The 13,690-nt window shown below is 43.2% G+C and overlaps 1 protein-coding gene across 4 annotated transcripts in view; it reads left to right on the top strand.

Moving 5' to 3' along the window:
- Nucleotides 1-13,690, top strand: part of mical3a (microtubule associated monooxygenase, calponin and LIM domain containing 3a) — a 60,976-nt gene that overhangs the window by 20,445 nt on the left and 26,841 nt on the right. For 2 of the 4 annotated variants that reach the window (XM_034588301.1, XM_034588303.1), the window contains exons 11-29: nucleotides 580-673; nucleotides 799-828; nucleotides 1,326-1,473; nucleotides 3,108-3,304; nucleotides 3,488-3,606; nucleotides 3,714-3,776; nucleotides 3,890-4,063; nucleotides 4,951-5,052; nucleotides 5,438-5,521; nucleotides 7,075-7,185; nucleotides 7,685-7,747; nucleotides 7,966-8,079; nucleotides 8,823-8,927; nucleotides 9,347-9,460; nucleotides 9,574-9,669; nucleotides 11,357-11,464; nucleotides 11,918-12,104; nucleotides 12,751-12,845; nucleotides 13,012-13,105. In XM_034588301.1, coding sequence (XP_034444192.1) covers nucleotides 580-673; nucleotides 799-828; nucleotides 1,326-1,473; nucleotides 3,108-3,304; nucleotides 3,488-3,606; nucleotides 3,714-3,776; nucleotides 3,890-4,063; nucleotides 4,951-5,052; nucleotides 5,438-5,521; nucleotides 7,075-7,185; nucleotides 7,685-7,747; nucleotides 7,966-8,079; nucleotides 8,823-8,927; nucleotides 9,347-9,460; nucleotides 9,574-9,669; nucleotides 11,357-11,464; nucleotides 11,918-12,104; nucleotides 12,751-12,845; nucleotides 13,012-13,105 — 2,098 coding nt within the window. The remainder of the gene's footprint in view (nucleotides 1-579; nucleotides 674-798; nucleotides 829-1,325; nucleotides 1,474-3,107; nucleotides 3,305-3,487; nucleotides 3,607-3,713; nucleotides 3,777-3,889; nucleotides 4,064-4,950; nucleotides 5,053-5,437; nucleotides 5,522-7,074; nucleotides 7,186-7,684; nucleotides 7,748-7,965; nucleotides 8,080-8,822; nucleotides 8,928-9,346; nucleotides 9,461-9,573; nucleotides 9,670-11,356; nucleotides 11,465-11,917; nucleotides 12,105-12,750; nucleotides 12,846-13,011; nucleotides 13,106-13,690) is intronic. The other 2 variants (XM_034588302.1, XM_034588304.1) reach the window with 2 other exon arrangements.

The raw sequence follows: 13,690 nt of genomic DNA, 5'->3' as shown, positions 1-13,690 counted from the left end.
TACCACATACGAAGGACCACCTACTCAGCTGACATCCTCTGACCTGCTTTAGTTTCACAATGAAGCGAAGCGTAACTGTTATCTTCTCGGTGTAATGATACACGGATGATGACGACATTTTTTAAATCTTTCTTCATTTACGGACACATTCAATCATTCAACCTCTCCTGACTCAGCTCGCTCTCTTTCTCTATCTCTCTCTCGCTCATGCCAACACACCGACACACACACACAAACATTGTCAACCGACACAACTGTAAAATCAGACTGCGTAAAAACAACATAATTTGGTCTTCACAAACACAAATGACAGTTGTGACATATACATATAGAGCAGGGAAGTGAGATCAGATTACACTCAAGACACATTTTAATGCCATCAACTTGTGATCAGGTCTCTCAGAATGGATGTTAATATCGGGGCAGAACGGAGCCTGTTACTGCTTCATTGTACACATGGATTTATAATATCAGTAACAAGTCAAGGATATCGGGCCGCTGTATGAAATGAGAAGTTTTGTTCATGTAAAACTCCATGTGTGGTATTTCACACATGTGGTCTTTTTGCGTGTGTTGCAGATGCGGCATCTCTTCGATACCGGGGAGTCGCGGGAAATGCGCATTGAAATAGAGAATGTTATCAACACGTCGACACCCAAGTTGGCCCGGAATGGTTTGTATCTCTTGATCATTTCATTACTTTATCTAAAGACGGCCCTCGATGTGCTTATTGATCAGTGGAGGATTTTGCTGCAATCACTGTTGCTGAAATGTAACAATGAACTATTTTCACTCTAGAAAAGTGCCTGCTTGACAAGCAGTTGCCAGGTAACATGAAGTCCACATGCATGGTGTGATTTTTCAGGGATTCCTCACAGTTTAAGCTGTTTTTTAAAGTTTACCTGCTGTGTGTTCACGGATGAATGAATCCTGGAATGGAACTTAAAATTCCTGTGCGTGTACTAACTGGATCATTGATAATCTCCCTGGTTATATCCAACACTTAATGTCCCTGCTGTTTTGAAAGGTGCATCCACTCCTAACCTCTCATTTGCATCCTTTTCTCCCACTTACGTCAGATTTTATTTTGACATGTCACGGTTCATAACACTTCTTCACTGGCTGGTTGAAACTTGTACTAACATGGATGATGAGTCCATGGATGGCAACACTTTATAATCCTCTGCTAAATCTTGTCTGACCAAGGCCATGAGATTGCCCAGCAAGAGATGTGTAGTGTTTTCCAGAAACAGAATATCTTTCCGTGTTTAATGCAGATTCTGTTCAACCTAACAGAGTTGAATTCTCTCCTTCTGTCGTACCAGAATCCATCGCCCGATCGAGTAAACTACTCAACTGGTGCCAGAGACAGACGGATGGCTACAGGAACGTCCACGTCACAGATCTGACAATGTCCTGGAAGAGCGGTCTGGCCCTGTGTGCCCTCATCCACCGATACAGACCGGATCTCATGTGAGTATCTGAACGACGTGCAGGATCACACACTGCACGGAACGGAGGTTATTACAGATGGTAATTTGTGGACTTAAAAGCAATCTCTGCCGAGTGTATCGCAGTGTGGTTAAGAGCGTGAACGGGTTAAAACTGCTGCGGTGGCTGGAACGGGCGGCCTGCTGAGTTTATGTGAGTGTGTTGGTTGCAAATGATGTTTATTGTCTGGTTGGGACCTTGGGTTTGGACTGTACCATAAATCACTGTAAATGAGGTGACAGCTACCAGTCATAACTGCCTCACACGCACACACATGCACACACGCACACCATAAAAAGCACAGTCTCCATCCACATTGCCTAATGTAGTTTGCTTCCCGTGCGATTAACATTACAAGCTATTAGTCTCTGTGTCCTTCCTGACCTTTACCAAGCGCTGCAGCAGTCGTGCTCCGCTTCCTTTTGATTGGCCAGATGATGATGGGAGGGGGGGGTAAGGAAGGAGGCTGGTGGTGGGTGGAGGTACCTTGGGAAAACTGCGTTCACGTGTATGCGTGTGCAAGATTGATGCTGAGTGGAGGGTCCACTCTGTGCTGTGGTGTTCCAGTGCTAATGCCTGTAAATGGACTGAATGTGCAGCTGACGTGTATTGATGAGGCATGTTAATTGTGTTTTCAGCTGCGGTGTAATGACATTTTCAGTAAAGCTTTCCATAACATGTACAGTTGCCTGCTGTGCTCAAGTGCTTCTCTGTTATGTCCATAACTGTTGGAAAGCTGTGTCTGGAAAATATAGATTTGTTCCCTCTTTTTCAAGATAGATATTTGTTGTGTATTTCATAGACTTTGTGTGCGACATACTTAAGAGTCATCGGAGGAAGATATTGAAAGCAAAGTGTGTGGAACATTATTCCTACTAATACCTAAGATAGAGCCCAACTGATATGGATTTAATGGGGCAGATGATACAGATACTGGGGAGCAAAACATTTCAGATACTAATTTATCGGGTGATATACATATTTTTTTTAAATGGTAATGATTCCAAAGATGTAATCAAACCCTTATGACATATAAATATTATTGAGGCTTGATACTTTACAGTTTAACCATGAATTTATTGTAAATAACTATAGATAAAAGGAAAAACAAATACATGTAGAACTGTTTTTTTTGTTGTAACTTAAATATTAACATAAAAGTACATCCCTTCTGCAGTATTTATTCAGTAAAATAAAAGTTTTTTTGTATCAGCTAACATTAATGCAGATACAGCTAAGTCTGTGAAAGGCCCATATCAGCCGGGCTCTAAATCAAGCCAAGATCATTAATTGGACTTTTGTGATGTAAAACTCACTTTATATCACAATATTAAAGCACAATATATGGTGTAACTTAGTCATGCGGCTCAGATAAAATATGACCACCTCTCACTGTGCACAAAAATGTTGCAAAGTTTGCTGAATCTGTTGAATTGAAATGAATGTGTAATGTGATCATGCGTATTTGTTTTACATATGTCGGACCAACATAGATTATGATCATTGATATGAAGCCGTTGTGTTTTATCTTTGACATTTCACTTAGCGCTCTTATCATGTCCCGTCTCATTCTGACATTGTCTTTTGTTCTTTCTCCCTCCGTCTCCTGCCCTCAGTGACTTTGACTCGCTGGACGAGCGAGACCAGCAGAAGAACAACCAGTTGGGCTTCGACGTGGCGGAGAAGGAATTTGGCATCTCGCCCTGTATGACTGGCAAGGAGATGTCCTCTGTGGTGGAGCCAGACAAGCTCTCCATGGTCATGTACCTCAGCCAGTTCTATGAGATGTTCAAGGACACAGTGCCACCCGGAGGTGAGAGTGGGTGATACAGTAGAACTGTTTGTTCTGTCATCTTTGTTGGGAGGTGCCTTTAATTACAAAAGTATTGTCTTGTGACAGATGCTGTGAAAACATAATTACACGGAATCCTGAGAGGATTCAAAAACATTTTCACTAGCTTATAACCTAACATTTTCCTGGTGGATTTATGTTCAGATAAACACAACCTGAGCCCTGAGGAGAAGGCAGCACTGATATCCAGCACCAAGTCTCCCATCTCGTTCCTGAGCAAACTCGGTCAGAGCATAGCGATATCCAGGAAACGAAATCCAAAGGTCAGAGTCTGGAAAAATTCCTCTCGATTTCCTAAAACCTCAAAAACGTCACTTCACTATTTCCCTGTTTTGCCTGGAGTCAAAATAACTCATGGTGTCATCAACAGGACAAAAAAGAGAAGGACGTCGACGGTTTGGGGAAGAGGAGGAAGACGAGTCAGTCTGAAGATGTGAGTAGTGTTTCAGTTTGAGAAGTCAACCCGACCAGAACAGACTAATTAATCCCACTAGACTGACGACAGCAGGCAAAAAAACCCAAACCTCTTTCCCTTTTTCTCCTCAGGAGGAATTATCCAGGACCAGTCGTGACGACAGGCCGTCCATCCCCGCTCTGTGTGAGAGAAAAGTGGAATCTGCTGCCGTAGCGAACAGCTACAAAGTCAAGGTCATGGCCACCCAGCTGCTCGCCAAGTTTGAGGAGAACGCCCCGGCCCATTCTAGCGGACTCAAGCGACAGGTATGGAGGAAATCACGTGGTTCATGTGGTTGAGAGAATTTCTCTCATTGTGGTTTGTTTTTCCTCACAATGAATATTTTGATGGCCATGCAGATTTCACGTTGTGTGCGACAGGGCCTCTAGTCTCTCGGGGGACGAGATGTAGGCCTCGTGCATTAATGAGCTCAGATGCAGAATGCTAATATTGGTCAGGCCGGGTATTGTTCCGAGGTCACGTGGGCGGCCTCCCTGGTGCTGACTGGGCTTTGAGGGCTCTGCCAAGCGCCTGCTTTCTCTCCACCGAGGACGGACAGAGTGGTGGGAGGGAGACGTGGGCCCTGGAACACTAGGTCGTATTGTGGATTGAGAGAAAAGACGAGTCTGAGAAGTTCCAGTCCGAGAAAAAACTTCTTGTTACTGAATGACTTAAGATAGCTGCTTCTAAATTGGTGTTATTCTTTTATTGAATGTAAGATTATGTTAAAAATATTCGGGTTTATTGCTTTTGCCACCAGATGTCTATGAAAGTACCTGATTATATGATTCTATTAGTCCAAAATTGAATAGTAAGTAATCTGAGGTTTTGTGGGGAAGGATTAAAGGATTTAAAAATGTAATAGTGAAGCAGTTGCTTGATGTGTATTTTTGTAATATCTCTTAAGCGTGGTTATGAATGGTTCACAACTTCTCCCAGCATGATTTCCTTATGACCCTTTGTCATTTCCCTTATTGCTTTTGAACGCTCATTTTCCATCCGCTGTGACCACTGTGCGCCTGATTCACTTCCCCTTTCTCTCTCCTCGCCTACATCTCCCATCATGGACCCTTTTCATGATGCCTTGCATGGTTATTCTGGCCCTCTCATTGGCCACGCTCGCTGTCACCCATCTTTACCCGGGCCCACAAAGGGGGACTCGCTGCCCAATCTGGATCGCCTTTTGCCCCCTTCCCCACCCCAACGCTCTGTGAGAGACCCAGTGCGCCTGGCGCCGGTTCCAGCGTGGAGGAAGGTAAAGAGTGGAACTGACCCTGACCCGAATCCCCTCCTTTAGAGACTAACCGCTAGACTGACCATCTTAACCGTACGTCCCTGTGGTGTGTCATAGCGAGGGGAAAGCTGGTTTGTGTTGACTGGTGCTGTAGACACTGCAGATCTCTAGTGTCCGATGTGATGGAATTAACCCAGAAGTGCAGGTGTTTGGAGACGTGTTGCGTAGTTAACAAAACAGTGTGTGTGTGTGTGTGTGTGTGTGTGTGTGTGTGTGTAACTTATCCGTCAAGTACCTGTAGCTGTGCAGTTTTGAGTATTTATGTCTAAGCAAGAGAGAGACAGATGTAAGAGTGAACCACCGTCATGGTCTCTCTCTCCTCCCTGCCTCTCCCCTCCCGGTTCAGAGACGCACACAGCAGCAGGAGCAGCTGAGCATTCGCTACAAAGAAATGGTCCAGGGTCAGACGCTGCCCGGGAAAGGGGAGCAGGTACGCTGGCCTGGTAGTTCAGCTCCTCGCACACCCCCAGTAAATCTAGGTTCACCCCCCTGCAGACGTGCATGGATTGGTGTTCCAATCCAGAAGAAAGGGGAAGGGAAGGTAGCATCTCTCAAGTTGGGCAACATCTTGTGACTTAGAAGAAATCAAGTAGATCACAAATATAAGATGATTTAGCTTCTGCTTGGCCCTTTTCTTACCTCAGTTTTAAGTAAATTTATTCAAATTTTTAATTTAAGACCATTTACAGCCAATTGAATTGTGTTTTTTGTAGTGACAATGCATCATTAAACACGAAGAGGCTAATGTAAAGGAATGATTGCACATAGCTGTGATATTCAAAATGCAAAATGGCATTTGCATAATATTGTGCAGCCAGTTTTTTGTCTGCAGTATTTAGACAGTTAAAGTTTCCCCCTGTGGAGTTTTCTTTCTAAACAAACACAGCTTCTGTTTACATTTAGCTTTTCTTTCTCCAGAATATATTGTGTGCGTTCTTAAGACCTCACAAGTTTGTTGAATGTTTTTTCTTCTGCTACTGGTATTCAAAAACTCTACAATCATATTTCTACTCTTAAGAACAGTTTTAAATATTAGGTGAGAAACAGAACGGTTGTCCTCTTGTATGATGTCTACCTTCCCCCTCCTTCTTGTTGCATTTGTCCACCACTTTTCTATGAGGTGAGCTCATGTGAAGGATTCCCTGCAGCCCTCCTGTAGATACAGTTGATCTATTCTGCTTATAGGTGCACATGCAGTACAAAGAAAAACGGCCAGTGCTACACTTCTCTTGTGCAGCCTCAGTAAAAGATCAACTTCTGCATCTAGTTGTTAGAATTGAGTTTCTTAGTATTTAATATTTTCTTTGTTCTCTTAAAGTAAATCACTGATTTTTTACTTTTAACTTTTTGGGAATATTGTAATAACAAGATAATATTAATAATAATTTTATAATAATAGTTATTATTATTATTAGTAGTAGTAGCAGTAGCAGTAGCAGCAGTAGTAGTAGTATAATCTGTATTTGTGTAGTACATTTCTTAACAAAGTACTTTATAAGAGGATTAATTCACAATAAAATAACAATAGAATTATAGAACAACCAAATATTCTATGAAAATGATATCATAGAAACTATTGGAAAACATAAATGCTCACACTGATGTGTCCGTGAAATTTAATATCGGCCGATATTATTGACCAATTGATAAGTAGGTCGAACTGTATCTGCTTTGTGGGTTGGAATTGTGCTCACCAGTGTGTCACCCATTGCTAATACTGTATTGTACAGGTAAGGAACTTAACTGTGAAGTGGAATACACCAAACTAAATCTATTAACTGAACTGATCACTAATTTGATCTTGATGATACATACAAATATCGTTAATTATAACTTCTCTTGGTTTACGATGTTTTTGGTGGCACATTAATGTTTTATCCGACTGTGATTGACAAAGATAATGAATATAAACATTCATCTCAGCACCGAGCTCATCGTCTTCATCCTCACCCTCATCATCTCTCCTGTCCCTCGTCTCTGAAGGCCAGAAGTGGTGCAGAACAACTGTCCGGCTCGGCCGCTCGGAGTTGCCCAAAGAAAACCATTCTGCTCCCTTCTTCCTCCTCCACTTCCTCGCTCTCTCTCCACTCAGAGGTGACTCACGAGTCTCTGTGTGTGTTTGTGTGTTTGTGTGTTTGTGTGTGTGTGTGTCCATCCCTGACATAAACCCATCGAGTGTCCCCAGACTCCCTGTTTTTATCTCCCACATCAGTCTTCCTAATCATGTCTGCTGCACCTCAGGTTCGAGCTCTGCGCTGTGCAGCACAGATAAAAACAATGCTGCATTTTCCCAAGTGAACTTTCTGGAGACCTCGCGTCTTGTTTACTTTCCTGTTTATGGGTTGTGTGTGTGTTTGTTTGTGTGTGTGGGTTATTATCAGAAGAGCTGCTTGTTTATACACTGAAAGGTGTTTTGTTGGAATGTGGCAGATTGTAAATAAATAACGACTCAGGGGACCTTTGGTCGTTTTAACTCAGTGTCAGGAATTCTAACAAGATGTTTTTCCAAAGCTCGAAAGCTTTTTGTTCCAGCCTATTTCTGCTTGAATCAAAGTATTAATACCAGCACATCTGCTCATTTCTACCTTTTAAGAATGTGAGTAAAAGTCCAGAGGAAGAGGAGCTTGAATACTACGAGAAGCCTCTGAAACACGGGGTAAAGTGTTGGCCTGTTTGCATGGATGTGAATTCAGCTTGTTGCTGCCCTTGCTTTTGTTTGTGGTTGGAATTTTTTAATGAGATAATGGTCAGAGTTGCTGTAAACAGACATCTGTATGGAATAAACCAGGCTGTTCCCTATATGAAGCCTCGGCATTGAAAGCATTCAGCCGCTCACCCGCTCGGCATCAGGTCTCAATGGAGCTTGTTTGGCAGGAATGGGAACGCCTGCACCTGACCGACCCAGGACCCATTCACATCCCTGGTATACAAGAGAGGGCCGACCGCCTGATTTCTAGATTTAAGGGCAAACCTGACAAACCACCAAAGGTGAACACCATGCATGGACGTTTCTGTGTGAACACGGCTTCCAAGTAATTTTAGTTTTACTCATAGACTGTATATAAAGATGGACAACATCACTGCTCCCCAAAGTGAAGCCAAAACATATTGATTGGCACCTGGTGCACCGAAAAATAATTTTTGCTCAAAGATGATTTCTGTCATTTTAGGTTGTTCTTATAACACAGATTTTTGTAAATCTGGTAAGTTTATTTAGTTTTTTTGTCTGAGTTTGTTTGATTGTCAGCAGGATTACGCAAAAACTGCTGAACTGATTTCCACAAAACTAGGTGGAAGGATGTGGTATGGGTCAGGGAGGAAAGCAAAACATTTTGTTGTGCAAATCTGGATCAGGGGGCTGATACAGGAATAGTTTTTCCTCCTTCTTTGACATTGTGAAATAGGGCATTTTTCAACTTTGCCGTGATGTAGTGAATTTAAATGTGGTTTCATAAATTATGAGCGTATGAGGAGGTATTGATGCCATAAAAATGGGCTGAAGCATCGATTGGCATTTAAGACGGACTCACGTTTGTGGGGATCTCGCTACTACGACCACTGCTAAGAAACATCGAATGTCCAAGATAGCAGCGGTGACATGCAGGATATTTTTTTGCTTCATCTTTATATACAGTCTATGGTTTTACTTTGCATTTATTAAAAAAAAAACAACAACATGCATTTGCACTTTCTATTTCCTTCTCTTAACTATCCCTCTTCTCTCCATGGAGCCTAAGAAAAAGCCGTCCCGTTTCTTTGTAGAGCAGTGGCACTTGTCCCGAGGCCCCACTGGGGGTCCTGGTTCACCAGTCTCCTCTCCTGACTCCAGTAGAAAGGTTCGCTCTCTGGTGCTGTGGACTAACGCATCACCCCCCCCCCCCCCCTATGTCGTTCTGAGAAATAACCCCTCGTCCATGTTTTCACTTTGAGCTAAGGACATCACTTAAGCTTGTTCACTTCTTGTTTATTTATCTCGAGTGCACTCTGTTGATTTGTTAGGTATTTCTGCAACATATCCTCACTAACTGCAGGGCACAGTTTACCCACTCAGGCTTACATCTCCACACAAATTAAAGACTGTCAGCTGGAGCTATGAAAACAATGGCTAACAAAACCTTCTATGTTATGCGCCACGATGACAGGCTTTTTCTGGAAGAGAGATTGGTGTTTGGAAAAGCACTAAAAAGACAGAGAATGAAAACATTTTTCCTCCTCGTACGTCCCTCTGGTGATGGAATCATCTATTTCTCTGCAGGAGTCAGCGAGGCCTCTGCACTCCGATGACCAAATGCCCTTATATGTGCTTAGCATTCAGGAGAGGGCCGAGCAGCTTGTCTCTCAGTTGGAGGGCAAGCCCGTCGCACTTCAGGTGAAACTTATCCCTTAATGAAGACGGCTGATTATCAGTCTTGTGGTAAACTTTCTTTCTTGCTCAACTTTACTACATTTCTAACTCCTCTCCTCTCCCCCTCCTCCGTGGAGACTCAGAAAAAGCCCTCACGTTTCTTTATGGAACAATGGTACCTGGCCCGAGCCCAGACTCCCCCCGGTACTCCCCCGTCTCCCTCCGACAGACAGGTAGTGTCGCCATGCGTCCGAGGAATGTCGTGTGTCGATGCTAACACACCTGCACCCCCTCTGTCAGGAAGAAGCATCGTTGCGAGTTGTGATAATTGCTTAACACTGCCTGAGCTCACTGGAGACCTGCTTTGAGACGTAAATGTCAATTGTTTTATGGTGTTTGTGACAAATATGTGTGTGTGAGTAATCAGCTTCCTGTGATTGTGATATCATTATATTCTCAGCTGGGTGTGTGCTCGAACTCAATTAGGATTCCCGTAGATATTTTGTTGTTTTGGATTTGAAGAGCAGCTTGGCAGCAAAACAAAATAAATAAATCTCATCTAGTCTAACTCCCGTGTTGACGAGCTCAGTTCCAGCTCTGGTGGAGCAACAACTTTGAAATGGCAGCAGGTCTGTAGCTCAGCACAGAGAAGTGAAGCGAGCTGAAATCTCATCCGCAGTGAGAGTGATTTCATGGCTTTGTTTTGCTCAGGCCACATGTGACCTCAATTCTTCTCACACTGAGGATCAAAAAGCTCATTTTATGTTGAGTTTTAATAGAATATTAAATATAATCCTGGTGTAGAGTCATTCAGGATTTAAACTATGTACAGTTTCATTTGTTGACTGCTCCCTGAGTTCAGATAATAACCATTAAAATTATGCAGTGCAGAGTGATTGCCTGTGTGTGTATGTGTATGATATTTGTGTGTGTGTGTGTGTGTGTGTGTGTGTGTGTGTGTGTGTGTGCGTGTGCGTGTGCATGTGCATGTGAATGAAAAATGCATGTGTCTTACAGTGTGTTGGCACTAGAGCCTGACCGATATGGATCTTTTGGGGACAGAAGCCGACTGCCATAAACGCATATTATATATCAGCCGATACATACATTTAGAAGTTGTAAACTTGTAGAAGTTATTAAATGTAATCGAGGCTTGATGTTTTACAGTTTAACCAAAAACTCTATAATAAAAAACTATAAATAAAAAGAAAACACATATACTTTCAAATCTATAGAGCTTGAATTAAGAAAATCATTTTTTGGGGATAAAATATAAACAAATGCCCATGTCTTCATTGTTCATGATGTGAAATATTTTTATACCGATATGTCTGCAAAAGTCTCATATCGGCCGATTTTTATCGTCCTACCAACTATCAGTTTGGGCTCTAGTATTACTAAAGTATATATTATATATATTAGTACTATAGTATTCTTCATGAACAGTATTACTTATTTCAGGAGCACATATCTTCTAAGTCGCTGTTGTCTTTCCAAGCACTAATATAGTTAATCTTCTTTTTCCCTGATGTCACAAATCCAGTAATGCTCTTTGTTAACATGCAGCTCGGAGCTGATGGGATATCCTGTTTGACTGAGGAGTTATTTTATCCGTATTGAACTTGTTTTTCTAAAGCCACAGTTTGTTTGGTTTTCTCACTTCTTCTTTTGGGGCCCGACTGCACATCTCACCGCTTGATCACTGGAGCATGTAAACACTGCTTTGTCACATCTAAACGACCTGTCAGACGCGACTGTTTGTGAACGCCTCCCCCCCCCACCCCGTTAAACCACTCTGACCTCCGCACACACTCCTCCATCTGTTTTTCATGTTCTTTCTTTTTCCATCCATCATCTTCTAATGTTTGCTCACCTGTCTCTCTTTTTTTTCTCTCCTCCCTCCTCTAATGCTGTTGATAGCGCTATGTGCGGATGTACACTGGGGGAGTTAGCTCACTGGCTGAGCAGATAGCCAGTCAGCTTCAGTCTCAGGACGTCCCCAAGCCCCCTCCTGAGAAGAGGGATTTGGTAAGGATGTAGTGGAAGCGCTGGACGACGGCGTGTAGCTGCGTGAATCAAAGCCGTCACTGCGCAGAGAGTGTTGTTTTGTGTATTGACCCGTGGTTGATACGTTGGTGTGTTAGTTTCCTGTCACGGTTGCACCTCGATCCGTCTCCCTTTACCTTTAGAGTGTGTTTGCTCGACTAGTAACAGAAGTTTGCGTTCCCTTGTGGGGATGAAAAACGTGTCTTTACTGCTCATGCTTGTCCCTAATGAGAAATAACCCTTAGACTCGCTGTGATGTAGTTAATTTGATTATAAAATAGCTCAATACCCAGCAAACATTAACAGAAGCCTGGTGAGATTGTGATCTTGATAATATTTTCTCTCTCTTTAATGCACTTAATCCTCTCCCTCCCCGTTCTCTCATTTGACTGTTTTTCCTCCAAGGACTGATTTAAATGCTTTATCGTTCCGCAGGGCTCCCTCAGAAAAGAGTTCCCCGTCAACATCGGCGGCAGCGACGTCTGCTTCTTCTGTCGAAAGCGCGTCTACGTGATGGAGAGGCTGAGCGCCGAGGGGAAGTTCTTCCACCGCAGCTGCTTCAAGTGCGACTACTGCAGCACCACGCTACGTCTGTCCTCCTACGCCTTCGACGTGGAGGATGGTAAGATATATGACAAAACTAATTGAACTTATTTCAGGCTCAATAATAAAAACCCAAACAGTTTGAAAGTGTCATATCAGTCCCTGAATTTTAAAACCCCTCTGGAAACAATGTTAAACTTGGGCGCCTCCAAGTGGTCGTATCAAAACACACTGATCAGTGTGTTTTGTGCATCACAACCTCCCACTCAACCCGCTGATACAAAGAACAATGGAATGAATGGACTGAAACAAACACATACACAGCACAACATTTCACCAAACTTCTATAAAAAATATGCTATTGTTAGAAAACTTTTATAGATGCAATATTGAAACTAAATTCCTACACGGCATCAAACATGTGAAACTCCTTTTGACCGCAGGGCAGTCTCATGATTCCATATTCCTCCTCTCTGTGAGGTGTCTATTGTTTTCGAGGACAAACACCAGATTGTTCAATGAGACAGAAACGCTGCTTCTCCAGAATTTGTCGTGGGACATCGTTCCCACTGAAATGAGACCAAAAGGAAGTTTCTTTTTATTCTAAATGACAAACACACAGTCTGCTCCTGCAACAACAGATACGGCCTGTGCATTCTGTGAGGTGTGCATCTTTTATTTATGCATTCAGTATTTCTGCCTATTCCTCCTCTCTTTCTCTGCAGGGAAATTTTACTGCAAGCCCCACTACTGTTACCGTCTGTCAGGCTATGCTCAGAGAAAGAGGCCTGCTCCCTCCCCAGCTCCGATCGAAGCCAAGGTACTGTTTGCTTTCTCTTCAAAAGGCAATGCTTATGTACATAGGGGCACGTGAAATAAGATGAGAGAAGCATTGATGAGGGAACCTTTTATCCTCTCTTTTCTAAGATAAGAACATTTTGTTGACTTGCCTGTTGTGGACATTATCCCTCTCTCCTCCCTCGCAGGAGAACCAGTCGCCCCAAACTCCCACGTCGGCCGTAGATGCCCCTGGAAGGGCTATGGCAGCGGTGACCCCCTCGTCCGAGCTCCAGCCCTCAGGTACCCCACTTTCCTCTCTTGCCGTGGCACCCTTCCGTCTGGCCACAGGCATGGGAGTTCCTCTGCGTACCCTCGGCCGCACGCTCTCCTGGACCTGCCACCAGGTGGCACGCAACCCCCTAGACTCTCCCTTCCTGTGTACCTACTGCATCTACCTCTTCTGCTGTTTCTCCATCAATGTCCTGCTCAACCTACTCTAGCATGACTCTCTCGTTCCCACCTTCCTTCGTTTCTTTTTTACTCTTTGCCAACTAATGTACCGATGTAGCCGTTTGTGTTGCCTCACTGAGCCTGCGGAATGCTCATGTGAATGTCTCTTATTCCTGGAAGATGCGGCATTCTCTCTGTTTTATGGCCTCTGATCGGCCGAGACAGGCGATCAGCGCTCTGGCTGAATCGTTTTAGAAGTGAATGGTGCATCTTCACTTTATTTGTTTTTCTTGGCTTGATAATTAAAGAGTTGGACAGAGTTTCTTCTGATCAGCTCCGCAGGCAGCAACATAAACCCTGAAACCCACTTTATCCATTTACCGCATCTCATCTTGATTTTACAGTTTGATTAAGCAACAATATGGAAACTTTTAA

Source organism: Hippoglossus hippoglossus, chromosome 6, assembly GCF_009819705.1.
Source record: "Hippoglossus hippoglossus isolate fHipHip1 chromosome 6, fHipHip1.pri, whole genome shotgun sequence".
In the NCBI taxonomy this organism is placed as follows: Eukaryota; Metazoa; Chordata; class Actinopteri; order Pleuronectiformes; family Pleuronectidae; genus Hippoglossus; species Hippoglossus hippoglossus.
The sequence above is the reverse complement of the archived record's forward strand: the minus strand, read 5'-3'. Positions and strand labels throughout refer to the sequence as shown.